Consider the following 17,957-nt stretch of genomic DNA (forward strand, 5'->3'; position numbering starts at 1 on the left):
AATGAAATAGACATCGATAGCCTACTAGATCAAGATTTCAAAAAAGGAGTGATCAAAGTACTGAAGGAACTAAAAGAGATAGTGTTTAGAGATATAAAATATGTCAAAAATGAAATTGAAGCTATAAAGAAGAGCCAAGTAGAATGGATAAACTCATTGGCTGAGATGAGGAATGATCTAAAAGTGCAAAGCAGACTAGATAATGCAGAGGAACTAGTTAGTGACCTAGAAGACAGGACAATAGAAAGCACCCAATCAGAACAGCTACAAGATAAACAAATGAAAATGTCATGGTGACTTTTGAATTGTCAGACTTTACAAGATGCATTTTTACCTAGGCAGTAGTAGAAACTATAAAATCCACAGGGCTCAGAAAGGTATACAATCTTCCTTAAGTCAGACCAGAAAGACATTTCCTATTAAGAAACCATCAGTCTTGCAGAGTCTTAGAGTCTTAACATGATAGTGCAATGAAAGCTACGGGGTGGTTTTGCAATTCTGAGCCTCTGGGAGTGCAGATTCATCATTTTGGCAGGCGCTGCTGATATGGCCCGGGTCCAGCCCTGGAGTCTCTGAGGGAGGGCTCCTTGTTGTCCAGGGGCTCCCAGCTCACTGGCCAGCGGGTCGGGCAGCAGCCCTGCTGGCTGGAGCGCACCTTCTCTGGGTGCTGGAGGTTTTCTCACAGTTGAGCCCCACGTCCCGTAGGTGTTACCTGGTTTTCTTTTCCACGTCTACCACCTAACTTGCTGAACGCAGTTCAATATCCTGATAGATTTTTCTTTTTCCTTTTTTACTACCTATGGCAGGATTAATATTAAGATGTGCTCCAAAGGCCTTGGAATTTGTCTTTTGGAAAATTTTGTCTTGCTCTGAAATCCATGTTAACAGATATTGATCATTTTTTTCCCATTGCTATTTGAAGTTTTCTTGATTTCTATATTAAACTTGAAAGTCTACCATAGCAATTAAGTCATATGAAAACAAACCTAAGATGTCTAACGGAAATGTACTGTCATTTTTTTCCCTTAAGAAATACATTTAGGGGGAGGGTATAGCTCAGTGGTAGCTTAGCATGCACGAGGTCCTTCAATCCCCAGTACCTCCATTAAATAAACAAACAAACAAACCTAATTACCCCCCCCCAAAAAAAAACAAGGCTAAAATACTGGGCTTTAAAAAGAAAAAATAGAGGAAGAAAAGGAAAAAAAATGTTTTTAAATACATTTAAATTGAAGAAATCACTCATTTTGTTTGGTGAACAGGAGGCGCCTCATGTTTTCGCTTTGCTTGCTTAGCATCTCACCTGCTGTGAATTCATACCTGTGAGCCGCGTGCTGCCCTGTGTCTTGCACTTACTTTTGAGACTTGGAGACTTGCATGTTTACAGCGTGTTGTTACTTAACACTTAACCATCTTTTAACCCGAAAAAAAAAGTGTGATAAATAGAAAACAAATGAAGATTTACGGTATTATCTAGCAAGATCATTGTGCGCCGTTGAAGCCATCACAAGGCAGGTGCTCTTAGGCTGAAGGTTTTCCTGGAAACGTTCTGTCTAGTTGTGGGCTTTAATCTGGGGGCTAGACATCTGTGCGCTATCTTCCTTCAGTGCATAGCTCCGCAGGTAATTGTAGGACAGTCTCACATATGTAAAGCTCTGCACATGCTGTCGAAGAAGGAAAGGAGTAGATGATTGGAAGCACTGATGAATATTTTAAACATTTTTTAAATTCTGCGGATTATGGCCTCAAAGCCCTCTATCAGCTGAGCTTGAGATGTCCAAACTGTATACAATATCTGTTTCTATTGTGTTCTGCTTTTTTCCTTTTCAAGATCTTTAAAATTCTTTTTCCCCCCATTTGAAACAAAATTCAAAATGAACCACCTACAGCTAAAAGGTTTTAGCAACCAGCAACTAGAAGCAAATAAAAAATGAGTGGCCCAACTTCTAAGAGAATAAGAGAAATATTCAGTGCAGTTTGAAGGTTTGTTTTGATTGGAAGTTGGTGAGTGGGCTGCTGGAATTAAGCGGCCTTTTCCAGATGCAGGTTGGCCACTGAGGGTGCGGAGGCCGCGCCTGGGAGGGGGTGTGAGTGTCCCAGAGGCTGCACGCGAGCCGGTGCTCGGAGACGCAGCCCACATGCCTGTTCGCTTCCTTGGAAATTTCTAAGATGTCCTCACATCAAATGATGAATTGATTAGAATTATAAATATCGAAAGAAATAGTTTTGTTCTGATTATCCCAATTGGCAACTGTTCATTCATTATGGTCAATAGCCCTCGTCTTTGCTTAGTTAAAAAAAAAATCTGCCCCAAGTAAACCAACTGTGCAGGGAAGGGTGGCGTGAGCAGGAGAGGGCACCCGAGTAACTGTATGTGGGCCCCGACGAGCGGCCTCTGCCCGTGTCCTGGGCACCTCTCAGCAGCTCAGGGGTAACCTTCAGAGAGCTGCCCCCAGGTCTTGCTACTTCTCTAGGCAGATCTGTTCACCTGCAAAACCCTTGAGTTAGTTCAAGCCCACCCGACAAGTGGTGTGGACAGAAGGAGTGGGCCGGAGCACTGGGAAGTGGACTCAGTCTGAGAACAATAATGGTCATGGGAGATCATCTTTTTCATTCAGATTTTTAGTGAAATCTAATGTATCTAATGAAACGAAATGGGGCTTCTTCCATCTGGTAGTTTGTTAGACCTGAAGAAGGTAGAAATTTTGGAAACAAGTTAAAAGGTGTAAGAATAACATTGACATCTTTTTTATTTGAGGCACTAAAAATCTAGTTGTGATTCGAGATAGAAAATTATTGGCTAAAATGCCTTGCCTTTTGCTCAAATATACACCAATATACTTACTTGTTTGTAGTTTTTGGGAAAATAATTTTACTTTTTTAAAAAATATATTTGACCATGAAATGCTTTAAAAGGGTAGTTCTGAATTTCTGAAGCTTGCAAAGAGAAATGGCAGTGACCATTTCCACCTACTTCATTGCATTTCTGCTATTTCAAAGTGCTAGCAGGTAACAGTCATTTTCAGAATGACCCAGATTAGAGAGCCCGATTGTGGAATGTGTGTGTATGTATGCTTTTATTGGAAATCTAGAGATTGGCTTACAGTTCTTAGTTCTGCCACCATTAAAGCACAGTGATGCATCATCACCGGTGTGAGAATAACTTTTGTTTACCTGTCATTGTTAACAGATATGAGAAATTGCATCAAGCTAGAAAAATAGCAGGGTAAATGCATAAAGGCAAAGATAGTGCATTTCACAAGAGGAAAACCATTTGGGACTAAAATCAGTGAAGTTGTTTATAAATTGTGTTTAACTTTGACTATAACTCAATTTAAAAAATGTAAAAAAAAATTGTGTTTAACTTCAGCAAAGAAATGTTCTTATGCGGTCACGTGTTTCTGTATTTAACAATACCCATAGGCAACAACACAGGCATTCCTTTCCTTGTTTACATTACGCGGCTTCGCCTATAGTTTTAGATAATTTGGACATCTCTCTTTAAAGTAGTGAAGTTGTTTGTAATGTACTTTATTCTCATGGGATGATGTTATTCTTTTACTTCAGGATATTGAAAAAGCCTATGAAATTGTTTGTCAAGAGGGGTCTGACTTAAACCCAGATCTCGGAGAGCTGGTGGTTGTTCCTTTGTATCCAAAAGAGAAATGTGCATTGTTCAAGCCAAGTGATGAAACAGAAAAAAGATGCCAAATTTATCAGAGAAGAGTGGTGTTAACTGCCAGCTCTGGAGAATCTTTGATCTGGAGCAACACGGTCAAATTTGTTATTGATGTGGGTATGGAGAGAAGAAAGGTAATTATCATCAAGTAGTTGAATAGACCGCTGATCATTGTCTTGGGTTCCTACTATTTTGTTGACCCAAAAGTGAGGTTGAACTATATGATCTTGGAATTTCTCTGTATTTGGTCTTGTTTGCAAAGAAGGACTGTCACCTCCAGTAACAGAAGTCTTGATCACACATCACTGCCTTTCAGGCAGGTTGGTAGTCTGGAAACAAATTAATTTGACTGAGATACCAGGGGAAAAGTTTTTAAGGAAAGACAACTAGTAAAGCAAATTATTTGACTCTTAAACTAATCTCTTCCTCTGTACATCTCCCGGGTGTTTTTGGCAGCCCTTTTATCAACGTAATTAGCATCTTCTCCCAGGTAATTTACTAGAAATTAGTTTCAAGTACACTGACTTTAATTTTAGCAAATTTTGACTTTGTAGTAGACTTGATAAAACTCCATCCTAAATTTTTAAAAATATATAGATATTTTTATCACTTTCTTAAAATAAAAAATGAGGAAAAATGGAAGCAGGGTATCTTAAACTCTTAAAGACACTGGGACCTGAGGTATCACAGCATTTAAATGGAAAAGAACCTAGTTAGGTACTGACCCATCCGCCATCACTAGATGCTGTGTGGCTCTCATCCCTCCAGGAGACCATGCATCTCCTCAGTTCCCTGATGACTCTGACAGAGCAGTTCCAGCCGTTAGGGAGGCTCCCTTGGAACCAGTCTGGGTTGCTCTTATTGAATTAGCCCACCATTCAGAGAACCCAGGGCTGTTACTTACCTTTAAACTACACATAAGAAAGCTCACTGCGAGTGCCATCTGCAGTGTTTGTATTAGCTGAGATGACTGGACAAGCTCATCAGATGTTACAAAGGTGAGACCTCTGAGGCCACAGTCAGTCTGGCTAGAGCCTTGAGGAAACGCATCGCTGTCAGGTGGTCATCCTTTTCTCCACATGGCACATGAGTATCTGTCATCATTCAGCAGTGTAGTGCTTTGAGAAGTGGCATTTAGTATTTCAGCAGGTGATACAGAGGTCTCTTATTTATTGAAGCAACAATGGGAGCAAACAACCTTTAAATCCGTTTATCAGAGCCCTCGCAGTTTCCATCCTCAAGGCAAGTGAAACAATAATAAACATTGCACAAAGGAAACGAGTCTGTAGCAGAGCATTTCAGGAAGTAAAGTGCTGCGAGCAGCTGTCACTTCAGGGCCAGCGAGGCTGCTAAATCTTGAGTGATCTGTTGCTAAAGATGCTGTCTTTCCATTTAAAGGTGTACAACCCTAGAATCAGAGCAAACTCACTCGTCACGCAGCCCATCAGCCAAAGCCAAGCAGAGATACGCAAGCAGATTCTTGGTTCATCTTCCTCAGGTAGCACCGTGGACAAAAAACTAGCTGGCGTACATTCTGGTCTGGAGGCAACACAGAAACATTAAAACCACTTTCCTGGTTTCTTCTAGGAAAACTCTTCTGTCTGTACTCTGAAGAATTTGCCTCCAAAGACATGCGGCCACTTAAGCCGGCAGAAATGCAGGAAGCCAACCTAACCAGCATGGTGCTTTTTATGAAGAGAATAGACATCGCGGGCTTAGGCCGCTGTGACTTCATGAACAGACCAGGTAGCTTTGTGCTCCGCGTCCACAAGCCGCCTGGCTGCGCCCTGCCTGCCCACCTGTCACCCTCCCCGTCCTAGGGGCAGGTGGCACTTGCAGTGCAGGCCAGCGTGGGGACTTGGTTTGCACCGAAGCACTGTCCCCATTAGAAGTAAACATTCTCTAAGGTAATTAAAAATTAGGACGCTGATGCTGGAAATTGTCTGCCATTGGACACTGGAACATAGAGAGCCTGGACCGGGCCAGTAGGAACAGGAGGGATGGTGGAGAACGGAAGTCTAAGGCCAAAGAGGCCAGAAGGTAGAGGTCGAATTCTTGGCAGTGTTAGTTTCATGGTGGGAACATTTGTAGGCAGACGACCCTTCCTCATGAATCATACGATCACCTGAAGAAAACCTACTAGAAGTTCACTGCTTTTAATTAAGGTCAGACTTTTACGTGAAGTGGGTGCCGTTTTTAGGCTTGGGACTGAGGCTTTATGTTTACAGGCTGAACACCTTTCTCGTTGGGGGTCTCCTCACATCAGAGGTCACTGAGGAAGGCCCTCGTCACCGGAGAGATGCTGGCTTTCTCCCGTCTAATGTCAGACCTTGTCGGGAACTTTGCTGCCCCTGCAGCCGGCTGCTCGGGTGGAAACCACCAGAATGCTGAACAAGAGGCTGAGGAAGCTCTAGGGGAGCGGCTCCTGCGTGGGAGGGGGCCGCCAGAGCCATGCCCCCTCCTGCTGCCCAGATCCAGCCCTGTTTGCCTCGGCACCTGCTGCTTTGTGCCCTGACCCGCAGCTTAACTTCGCTGAAACTGAGAGGGTATTTGGGGCCCCATAGAAAAGTTTCTGACTTGAAGTGCTGACTGCCCTTCAGTTGATACTCTAGTTTTCGCTTGTGCTTCAGTAAAAACAACTTCCTTCCTTTTTTCCATACTTTAAGGCCCATGGTTAAATTTTTCAGTATGTTTATCAAAGGAGGTGATTGGCAATGTATTAACCTTAGTGTTACAATATCCGTGGCCTTTATTGAATTTGCACAAGAGAGAGCAGTCAGCCAAAAGACCCTCTAAGCAGAGTGTACATAAAATGGAAACGGGACGCCTTCTGCTGTTTTGCAGTGCTATGTCTCAATTCCTGTATTTTTCAGCCATTTTTTCCAGTGGTACCAATAAGATTTATAAGCCCTTGAGAAATACAGGTTGTATTAGAGTTACTCTTTCTCAAATATTTCTTAAGATAACCCATGGGATTCGGAGTAGGTTAAGTAAGAAGAAGGCCCTAAGAATGCTAACCTTTGACATAAAACGGCAGACAAGGAACTAGGCTGTGGAGACGGTTTGTCGTTACACGAAGAGCACAGCCCGAGACGCGGCCCCGCCGGCCCCCAGGAGCCGCACAGGAGGCTCCGGGACCTCAGCATCGCCTGCCGGTTCCCCGTCTGGAGGTCCCGACAGGTAGCTTGTGCCCTTCAGCAGTGCTGAGTCCTTCCCTAGAACCTCAGGGAGTTTTATGTTGAAACTCCCAGTAAACACTTTGGAAAATCCATTACTTTTGGGAACCCTTTGGAATCTTACATTTTCAACAGACTTCCCTAAAGGAGCAGTAGAATCTCTAAAAGGAAAAGGACCCCGGTGAGCACTGTCTAAAATGGATCTTCCTCTGTAGCCGTCTGTTCCTGCAGGAAAAGGGTCACGGGCTACTGCTCTGCAGCAGAAGCTCAGAGCATGCAGGGAAAAGAAGCCTCGATCGAATGCACATGTGAAGACATTGGCGTTTGGGTTCCTGGGAGCACATCACCTGGGTAACGGCCAAGCAGTCCCCAGCCTAGTGTCTGCCTCTGTAGATGTCAGCCAACGTGGCCTGGCACAGCGTTTCCCCACCTGAGAAAAGGATCCTTAAGCCCCGCCCCTTCCTAACTAGTGGAAGGAGTGAATCTTAGTGATAATTGTGTCTCAAGGTGGCTCTGAGGGAAAAGATGGTCATAGCCTGTGATCTGAGGTTGTAAAACATACTTGGCATACTCAGATTCAGTACATTTTTCTTCTGTAGCAGTTGCTGGAGTGACAGGGGTTGAGGCAAGTGAGAAAGGGGCCAAGCTGGGGACCTGGGGGCGTGGGTGGTCTGGCCGGGACAGGCTGGGAAATGCCGCGGCCGTGTTCCAGTAGCCACGGTCCCTTAACTTGCCAGCAGCGAAGCCACCCTGCTCTTGGCTTTCACTCTGATTCCTAAGGAAAGGGCATCTAGAAGGCGAGCATCTGTCCCTTGCATCCATTCTCAACGTCTTTCTCCAGTGACCCTGGGGCTTCAGATGGTTTGGCTTCTGTCGTAGACCAGTCACAGCCATCACTCCAGAGGCCATCCCCTGAAGAAACATGTTTCATTTTTGAAAATTGCTCACCTCTGAAGCCCAAGAACCACCATGTCGATTCCCTGAGCATCTTCTTGTTCATGATAGTTATTTGGTGGACTGACTAGTCATGGAGAGAGAAAAAAGCAGGCCTTGTGATGTCAAAGACTTTAAAAAGCAAACAGCAGCCCGCAGCAGAGCAGAAGCCACTTGTCCCTCAGTGCTCGCCCTCGGCATCTCTGCTCACTCCATGAGCCTCAGCCCTAATAACAGGACAAAAGGGTGAGGGTGACAACTTATTTTTGTCTCCCGACAGTAGGCACATAACTGTTTTCTGCTGTGCTTGGGGAAAACATAACTGTGGATTAACTCTGACTCATCATTTTGGAAGGAAAAAAAAGATGATGCTTGCAGCTGCTGCATTGAACTTGGCGTGTAAATGAAATACGCAGATGCAGCAGACCTGCCGCCTCCCCAGGACCCACGAGCCGTGGGAAGTGGATTTGGTGTAACGAGGCTATTCATCGAATTCCCTTGATATAAATCTCTTTAAAAAAAATCCATTATTTTTTTCTTCCCTGGTGCTGAGGGCTAACCTCCATCCTGAGCAATGCAGTCACCGTTGATCTGGTCAGCAAGCTCAGGACCAGCTGACCACTTTGGGGGTCCCACACGCTTCCCCTCTGGGAGGGCAGTGGAGCCTGGACAGAAATTTGGGGACAAACTAGCCGAAATGTACAAGAGCAGATGTCATCTTAGTATCTGGACTCAGCTCATTTTGGTGGCAGCTGACGACTGGCTTTGGAATGATCGGTGAAAAATGAGGTCCAACACAGACTTGCCAGACGTGGCATTTGGGGTAAGACAGAGGCCTCGCAAAGATGGAGAAGGAGGCCAGGACAGAATGAAGTCGGAGCTGCGAAAGGAGGCGGTGAAGATTCTCCAGTGGCTTGATCTGTGGCGACGGGGCAGGCATTTCACAGGGTTCACCAGTCAGTGAGTCGGAACCTTGTGCGGGTCTGTTGACCACACCAGGAGCCAGAGGGGAGGTGGGCTGCGGACTTGTCCCCACATCGTGGCCCCTCAGAAGCAGCCTGGCTGCTGAGCCTCGTCTCTCTGTCCGCCGCAGGGAGCCTGCTGCTGGTCACCCCACCAACAGCCCCGAGAGGCCTGGGCTGTTTCTCAGTTAATTAAGGTCACGTGGTTGTCTGTCAAAGGCCACTCAGCTTTTTGTTACATTCAAACGGTGGAGGAGGGGTGTGAAAAAGAGGCACAAATACGCCAAAACCTCTCAAGAGCCAGTATGAGATCTTGGGAGCGATGGAGGAAGACAGTTTTCAGAATGCAAAGAAAACCTGGGAGAGATTTTTAAAGGCACAGAAAGGAAGCACTGTCAGCCCGTGACACCCATCAGGCTCTTCCCAGGTCCAGTGACCACGTGATTTATCTGTCAGGCCTGGGTGCTGGAGGGTGAAAGGGGACACTGTTCTTCATTCCGCTGGTGAGGGACAGAAATGGGGCTGCCCTCGGCCTCATCAGGAGGGGACTCCGCCAGCCAGCTCGGGCTCGGGGCGGACTGCCCACGCTGCAGCCCCGGCCCTCACAGTCCGTGAGGCGCGGGATCTTCCCTCTCAGTGCCTCGGTGTCTTCATCTGAGCATGAGATGCTCCACGTAATTCCTTCATAGACTTAAGATGAATTCGTAAGCACTCGCGGGCCCTGTGTGACTTGCACATAGTAAACACTAGCTGTCGTCCCCTGGTAGCTCCTGCCTGAGCGCTGGCTGAGACAGGAGGCTCGTCGGCCCCGAGCTGCAGGAGATCCTTCAAAGGGCAGTTTAATGGTGCGGGAAACAACTACTGATCCCCGGGTCTTGGGAGGCAACACCGGATGACGTGACAGCCACAGCATGTGACAGCCGGGTGGCCGACCTGCAGCCGGGAGACGCGGGTCCAGCGGCGGCTGTGCCGACTGCACGCCGGTTAGAACAGAGACTGCAGGTGGAAAGGGTTCAGGTCCTCATTTTACAGCCGAGGAAACAGGCTGCTCAGCGCTGCGGCCTTGGCAGGTCACTTACCTCTTCCTCACCTGTAACCTGCCCTCTTGGGTGACGGGGTGACTAAGGTCCAAGTGAGGTTATTTACGCACGGGCGCCCACTGTACCGAGTAGGGCGGGAGCCGGGCACATGCCAGCGTGCCTGAGCGTGTCCTGGTGAAATTAAGTGAAACAGGAGCCTCTCCTCCTCTCCTCTCCAGAGCCAAGCTTACTCTGTAGCATCCACACCGTCACACCAGCACTCTCTGTGGATCCTTCATTTCTCCCCTCTGTGGGCTCCTTACTTCTGTGTGCACAGTGCCCAAGCCCCAGTGCTCAAACCAGTCAAGACCAGCAGCTTCATTTTCTGCCTCCGCCCTCTCAAGCGCTCACTCCGTTTCTCTGCATCCGCCTGCATGTGTGCGTGTGTCTGTTCCGCGTGTGTGTTCTTCTGGACGTGAGCACCACTAATGCGACTCACTGGCACAAGCAGAGGTGCGTTTTGATAAGGAATTGGGGTTTCTTACAAAATTCAGGACGAGAGTGTGGCAGTGCCTCAGGGACACCTAAGAACAGAGGCCTGAGCAGCACTGGGGCCATTTCTCGTCTCTGTGTGCATCTCCGCTCGCTCTCCCCTGCTGAGTGCCCGAGTGGGCGTCCCTGTGAGGCAGAGGGGAGCAACCTGATTCCTACTACTTCACGTCTAAGATTTTGGCACCCATTTCAAGGCCTTAGGAATCATGCCATGTGAGGCGGTCATTCTGGAAATGACACAGCTCAGCCTTGGACTCATCTGACCAGTGCTCTTGCTTAGACTCAGCACCGGGTCAGTCCCTTCCTCTGGCTGGTGGACGTAGACCCTCGTTACAGATTGACGACCTCTTCGTCTGTGAGCAGCCTTTCTGCAGACACCACGGAAGGAAAACGCAGATTCATTGTTGGCGCCTGACATTTGGAGTTCCATGGAAAAAGAGCAGACGGAACCAGAGAGAAGTACTGTGACAGTAGCCCCTCAAGTTACTTTGAGTGATGGTAGTGGGGGAGGCGTGTGACCTCGCAGCGAGCTACCCGACAGGGAGTGCGGCTGCCTTTGGCAGTAAAGCCTGAGAAAAATGTTCGTTCATACTGAAATTGCCTTCAGAATAAAGCAGTGTGATTCTGCGCTGCTGTAAAGGAGCGGCCTCGCACTAAAGCATTTACATTTCATTTGTTTGCATTATTTGCCGTGGATTACACTGAAACAGCACTGCCATAAAGAACCCTCATCTAAACCCTTCTGCTTTTATCTAAGACAATTTTATGGGCCACACTGGGGAGATGTCTTAAAATGCAGAATGTGTTATTCATAAGTCCTATCCAGTTACTTATTGTTGTTCCTTCACCTGCATAATCTGCATTCGTCATCTTGTTCTTTCTAATATCGTAAGACCCCAAGAACTTCTTCTCTTAGCCTGGCATTAGGACCAAGAGCAGAATCATGAAGTTATTTCTGATAGTAATCCTGTGTGCGGCAGCTCGGCTCCAGGGCATAAAACTGCGGAGCAGGTGCCCTCTGGGGACAGAGGCGGTCTGTGAAGCCAGATGCTTACAGGGACAATTGCCAAGGATCCTATAACTTACAATGCAGCAGCTTCGCTGATTTATTGAAATTGGTTTCTAAGCAGCTTTCAGTAATTAAGTTTGTGCCCCCAGCCCGCTCTCACTCTGTTCAATCCGAGGTGCTTATTTCTCTTGCTGTTTCTTGCACCTTCTCCAGCGGGTCAGCTGTCACTTTTGATTTCATGGCTCACTGATGGAACTCTCGGACGTTTTTTCTAAATAGCCCATCTGTTTACCTCCCGGGACTGTGACTTCTCAAGGTCTCATCCTTGCCAGGGTCTCTAAGAATGAACGAGAAGTCCGCCCGCGCTCCTGCAAGTGCCCAGGAGGGACCAAGGGGTCAGACCCCAGGAACAGAATCCCCTGGAGGCCATGCTCTTCTCAGTTTTAAATCTTGATGAGAGAAATAAAAAACAACAGGGAAGTCAAGCCTCCTTCCTCCCAGGTGGGGGTGAAAGCTGTGTCCTCCAGCGGGTGCCTGGCCTCTGCAGCCTGCCTGCACCCCCAGCCCTGACCCTCGCTTTTCCCAGTAACTGGTCTCAGGCTTGCGGGTCACACGTTGGAGGCGAGATCATGCCTGTGACTTGCTCGGCTCTTCTCCAGCAAGAGGGCTGGAGATGCGGGGAACTGTCGCGCCCCACAGTGGTGGCTCCTCCCAGCATCTCCATGTCTCCTGATTGGAATTGGGGATTTTATCAAATCTGAATTTGTGACTGGCTTTTTAGTTACACAGTTTGCCTGAAATTTTGACAAACAGCTTAGTGGTCAAAGTTTGGCTGGCAAATAAGTAACTGTTTACTGTTTGTTACTTTGAGCTCCCAGATAAACTCAGTTAAACTGCTGCTGAGGTCCCCGCGGTCTTCGTCTCCCACCTGCCGTGCACACGTCGGAAGTGAGACGAATGAAAGCAGCTCAGTGGCTCATCAGTCCTTCAGTTTCGCGGGTAGAACAATACAGCAGCTTTACACTATGTGATTTGCTTCTTTGGGGGGCCTGGTGAAAACCCCAAGTATTCATTTTAATACAACTTTAATTTGCTAGGGCAAGGAGAATACCTCACTTTGAATAAATGGATTTGTCTTTTTAGGTGGATATTAAGCGTATATAATAAATACTACACCATTACTGATGTTATATAAACTTTAAAGGGATGGAGAAAATGAGCTTCTGGTCCTTATTTGCACTGGCAAATAACTCTCTTAGCATCCTTGTCTACTGCTCCTGTCATCTGTGCGTTCTGGGTCGGTTCTGATTGATTTGTTTTTCTCTTTATCATGGGCTTGTATTTTCCTGCTTTTCATACCTCGTAAGTTTTATTGAATGCTAGACAGTGTAGATTTGTCTGCATTCGTTACTGGATGTCTTGTATTCCTACGAGTGTTCTTGAGCTTTGTCCTGGGATGCAGCATAACTCTTCCAGGTCTTGTTTTAGGGTTAGTTGGCTGGCCCTGGACAGTGCGTATTTGGGGTGTAGTTCTCGTCTGTTTGCCCTGCAGAGCTCCACGCATCCTGAGGTTTTGCAGGCTGGCTGGTGGAAACAGGCATAGCCTAGATCTTGTGTGAGCACCGGGCACTGACCCTCCGTTCCTCTGGATGGTTCTTTCTCTGGCCTGGGGTGGTGTCTCCCATGGGCTCTGCTGACTGGTGGAGGGGACGCTGGTAGGTCTGAGTCCTCTCTCTGTGCAGCTCTCTCCTCTCAGGCACTGCAGCTTGCACGCTCCGGCCGCCTTAGTCTCCCTGGACCCTCGGCACCATCTTCGTAATTCAGGCAGCCTGGCACTCTCCACCTGGGTCCCCCTCCCTCCGCCCAGCCTGGAAGCTCTTCCTAGGGCTCACCTCGTAGGGCCCCCTCTCAAGAATCACTGTCCTCTGTTGCCTGATACCGTCTTGCAAAGTATTGCTTCATGTATTTTGTTCACAATTTTGTGTGGGAAAATCCAGTACCTGTTACTCATCTTGGTTGTGTGAGACTTTCTGATTATTAATTTTTTCTTTCCTAGCACCGGAAAGTTTGATGCAGGCTTTAGAAGACTTAGATTATCTGGCAGCGCTGGACAATGATGGAAATCTTTCTGAATTTGGAATCATCATGTCAGAGTTCCCCCTTGACCCACAACTCTCCAAGTCCATCTTAGCGTCCTGCGAGTTCGACTGCGTAGATGAAATGCTGACAATCGCTGCCATGGTAACAGGTATTCCTTCAGGGCTGCTCTTTTGTACCATGAATCTGCAGCAGGTACAGATTTAAATGAGATCCATGTGAAATGATAATGAAATGTTCTAATAGATGAAAAAGGTAGAAAATTAGCATCCAGTGACTTTCTTAATCAGACAGGCGGGAGCCTGCCACGCCTGCTTCTGCCGCAGCAGTCGGTGCACACCGAGACGCTGTCCCTGGAAGTGCTCTTCCCCGAGTGGCTGTGTTTCCTGCCCCCTCATTCATCTTGGTTTGTGTGTTTTCATCGATTCTTTTACTGGCAGGACAAACCACAGGCTGCGCTGCACGAGGACTTGAGTTATCCTGTCCCTGTGCCGGGGCCCCTGAGCACCTGGGGTCCCCTGTCCCGCTTAATACAAGCCCGGTGTCAGCTGCCCTGAGCAGACCTGAGAAAAGCAGACCAGCACGAGGAGGAGCGCAGAGCGACAGCTCACGCCGAGCCCCTCTGCTTTCTGAGGGAATGAGGGTGACGTAGTGTTTACAGAGTGAGACGGGAGGCCTGCGCGCAGTGAGCCGCCCTCTGCCTGCTGTTGTTATTATTATTGCTGACCTTGTGACCTTCTGCGTCTTGAAGCTCCTGACTGCTTTTTGCATCTGCCTCGTGGAGCGGAGGAGGCCGCCTTGACTTGCTGGAAGACGTTTTTACACCCTGAAGGAGATCACTTCACGCTCATCAACATTTACAAGGCCTACCAAGACACAGCTCTGAGTTCCACCAGTGACCGTAAGTTCATGCTTGTCATGCCCAGAAATGACCTCCTAATTCCACCCTTGCTTCCCCAAATAAGGCTGAGTGGTTATTCAGCAGACACCCTTTTCCCCGAGCCCCACTGGTCACTTGAACCCCGTGCGCCCACAGATTTCCCCCGAGCGGCAGAAACTCAGGCCTCCTGTCCCCGGAGCCGTGGCACCCACAGGGGCGGGCCTGCACCCACAGACGCCAGCCCCCGGCCCGGCCAGCCTTCAGGGCGAGCTTGCCTGGGACACGAAATGGTAGACAGACCAACCTGCACGGTCCAGCTCCCAGGTCCAAGGGACTCTGAGCGCCCCCCCAGGCAAGAGCTGTGCCGCATGCGGTAGTAACATGGCTTGCTCACTACTAGATGGGGAGAGGGTATGGAGCATTCAGAACAAGACAAATAACCCAAAAAACCCAGCTCCAGGTAATGGTAAAGAATAGGCTGATGAGCTGAGGGCGGCTGGAAAGAATCTGGAATCTGACCGGCGCCTGGCAGAGGAGGGGACGTCCAGAAAAGTAGAAAGGCGTGTGGAACAGCTGAGGTGGGGTCGCGGGTGTGTCTCACTTCGGGGGGTCTACTCCTGTTCCCAAGATAAGGGAACTGAAAAAACTGTCAAACGCCTGTGCTGGACGCTGAAGACAGGAAGAGAGCCTGCCTGCAAGGAGGATTACTCTCACCTTGGTTCTCCACAACCCTTTTTTACCTCCTTTGCTCAAGTAGATGGTGTGAAAAATATTTAAAGTGAAGTGAAAAATATGACAGCAGTCTGAATGGCAGTATTGTATAGACCAAGGAGTTAGTTTTTCAAGGCTGAAAAGAAAAAGTTCTCAGTTGAGCCAGAAAGTACACGAGGAGTTTGGTGGCATCTTTGGTGCACAGGCAGGATGGCCGACACCGTTTGACCAAGTGCCTGCTCTTGTGGCTACAGGTGGGTCTGAGGGAGTAGACAGGGCAGGGTCGACGAAGGTCCTCAGCCCACGATGCTGAGGTCACGTGCGCTCCTGGGTCAAGGCAAAACTCTGGTTCCATCTTAAGTAATTTCAGATGGCAACAAAGAGTAAACTTCAAACTGATCCAGGGGACTGAATTTCAAAATAAAATTTGCAGCTGTGGTAGGTAAGCTTAACTGTAACATGATGAACTCCCAAAGGACCCTAGTAGTAATCCTTTCTTATAATTAAATAGTATGTGAGATAATTTCATGGGTCAGAGGTGTTTGTACTGTAAGCTTCTCCCTCCTAGTTTGATGAAATGTTGTGGCCATGCACATCCTCACTTAGACACACTGGACAGAATGTTGCTCTGAAGACAGTCTCCTCTGCCTCTTATGAGCCAGATCAAGGGTGATATACTTTTGGTCAGTGCTGGGAACATGCACCTTCCACAGTTGTGGGACCATGGAACCCCCCCACAGCCCCTATGGGGTAGGTGCTGCCAGCCAGCATCCTCTGCCTTCCTGGCGGGGCCACGGACAGTTGGTCCCGCCACCACCGGAGGCCCTTGTCCTCGCTGCCTCCCCACCACTCACTCAGGTGACCCCTTTTTTAGGAGAGGAAAGCACAGGGGACGTAGAGATACAGTGTCCTCCTGACCTGGGTTCTTTCAGCTTATGACAGATCGTCTCTCAATGGCCTCTCGTTCTTTCCTGCCTAGACTGTGTTGAAAAGTGGTGTCACGATCACTTCCTCAACTGTTCTGCACTCAGGACGGCAGATGTCATCCGAGCTGAGCTCTTGGAAATTATCAAGCGAATAGAGCTTCCCTATGCAGAACCTGCTTTTGGCTCAAAGGAAAACACTCTGAACATAAGGAAAGCTCTTCTGTCTGGTTATTTTATGCAGGTAAGAATGGATAAGGCCACTTTGGTATGGTCTTGACAAAATTTCACATATTCAGGACATCCTGTCAGAAATACCTCACTTAGGATGATTATTTTATTGTTAACTTTAAAATAAAATTTAAAAAACCCTTACATGTTGTTAAAGATTTAATATTTAAGAATACTTCCCCTCAAGAGAGTGGAGAACTAAGCCAGAATATGTGAACTTTGTCCAAAAGGAGAAAAGATCTTTAACTGGGGGGAAACTTATTAAAACTCTCTTTCTGGCTGAACGTCCGGCACAGTCCCTCGTGTCACTGGGCTGTGAACGAGCTCACGTTAAAGGCCGTGTCCCACTTGTTTCTTCCCCAGAGCGAAGGCTGACTAACGTAGCTCCTCTAAACCGAGCACGTTAAAGAAACAGGTGTGCTCGTCACGTCTTGGTAAGAGAAATACTGTGGTATTTCCACATAAATTCTCAAGCAGTCTTACTGGGGAAAAGCAGTGTCTTGGCGTGGATTTCCTCACCTGTAAGGGGAAAGTAAGGCCTTGCGTCACAGGGTTACCGTGAGGGCTAAGTGAGCTAATAAAACATCAGGAGTGAAGCATTTGGCAGTTGAGTGCACGGCCCACAGTGCAGCAGGGAGCACGCTGGCCTGACTTCTTGACCAGAACAGTAACCTGTGCTGAGGCTGCTAAACTTACATGCCGCGCCGTTGTGGCATCTGCCCCAGAACTGCTGAGGTTAGTCACCATCATCATCACTGTCCTGAGGGGCGGGCACGTTCAGTGGTTAGAGCACGTGCTTAGCACGCACCACGTCCTGGGTTCAACCCCAGCACCTCCCTCCATTAAAATAACTGAATAAACCTAGTTACCTTCCCCCCCCGAAACAAAAAAACAAAAACATCATCACTATCTCCAGGTTCTGGGCAAAACATGTTTACGTCTTATTTTCTTTATCTGAAAACAGGAATCATGAGTGGCAAATTTAGTTGTAACTATCCTGTATGACGTCCTTGGGAACTTTTTAAACAGAATGTACTTGTGTATTGATCTCCGTATTAATGCAAAATCTCCCTCCTTAAACCCCGCCTCGTAGATCGCGCGGGACGTCGACGGCTCAGGCAACTACCTGATGCTGACGCACAAGCAGGTCGCGCAGCTGCACCCCCGCTGCTGCTACGCTGTGGCCCGGAAGGTGCCCGAGTGGGTTCTCTTCCACAAGTTCAGCGTGTCTGACAACAACTACATCCGCATCGCCTCCGAGGTCTCTCCAGAGCTGTAAGCTGAATGGAGAAAAAGGGGGTTCCTTTTGAATTCATCTTTGAAGAGCAAGGGACACACTTTCAGTTATAAGCAGCGTATACCGCTACGCACCTGAATTAATGCTGAGGACCTGCTGAAGGCAGGGCTCTGTAGACGCTAAGAGATGCTCCTGCCTCCAGGGAGCACAGTGTAGAAACAGGAAACACAGCTCAGTGCACCTTAGGGGGATCAAAATGCCTCAGAGGAACGGGGCCAGCAGGCGCAGGCCTTGAGGAGGAATGAGCTTAGCCGTCTCAGAACACAGAGCCTCCGAGACTGCAGGGGGTGGGAAGGGGAGGTTGAAGGCAGGCAGGTACCAGGGGTGTAGGGCCCATAAAGGCCACATAAAGAGTTTGGAGTTGGTCCTAAGTGCAGTACAGAGCAACTGGAGCGTTTTAAGCAAGGGTAACCTCTTCTCCATACATTTTAAAGATCACTCTGGCTGCTAAGTGAGAGGGCCGTAGCGGCGGCAGAGAACGGACACCA

General features: G+C 48.0%; 1 protein-coding gene across 2 annotated transcripts in view; it reads left to right on the top strand.

Annotated features, from left to right (window-relative positions):
• DHX32 (DEAH-box helicase 32 (putative)) overlaps positions 1-17,957 on the top strand; it is a 50,060-nt gene that overhangs the window by 31,065 nt on the left and 1,038 nt on the right. For both annotated transcript variants that reach the window (XM_032490671.1, XM_014562601.2), the window contains 7 exons: positions 3,568-3,813; positions 5,078-5,177; positions 5,267-5,425; positions 13,387-13,578; positions 14,179-14,328; positions 15,998-16,185; positions 17,266-17,447. In XM_032490671.1, coding sequence (XP_032346562.1) covers positions 3,568-3,813; positions 5,078-5,177; positions 5,267-5,425; positions 13,387-13,578; positions 14,179-14,328; positions 15,998-16,185; positions 17,266-17,447 — 1,217 coding nt within the window. The remainder of the gene's footprint in view (positions 1-3,567; positions 3,814-5,077; positions 5,178-5,266; positions 5,426-13,386; positions 13,579-14,178; positions 14,329-15,997; positions 16,186-17,265; positions 17,448-17,957) is intronic.

The sequence above is a fragment of the Camelus ferus genome, chromosome 11 (genome assembly GCF_009834535.1).
Source record: "Camelus ferus isolate YT-003-E chromosome 11, BCGSAC_Cfer_1.0, whole genome shotgun sequence".
Classification (NCBI taxonomy): domain Eukaryota; kingdom Metazoa; phylum Chordata; class Mammalia; order Artiodactyla; family Camelidae; genus Camelus; species Camelus ferus.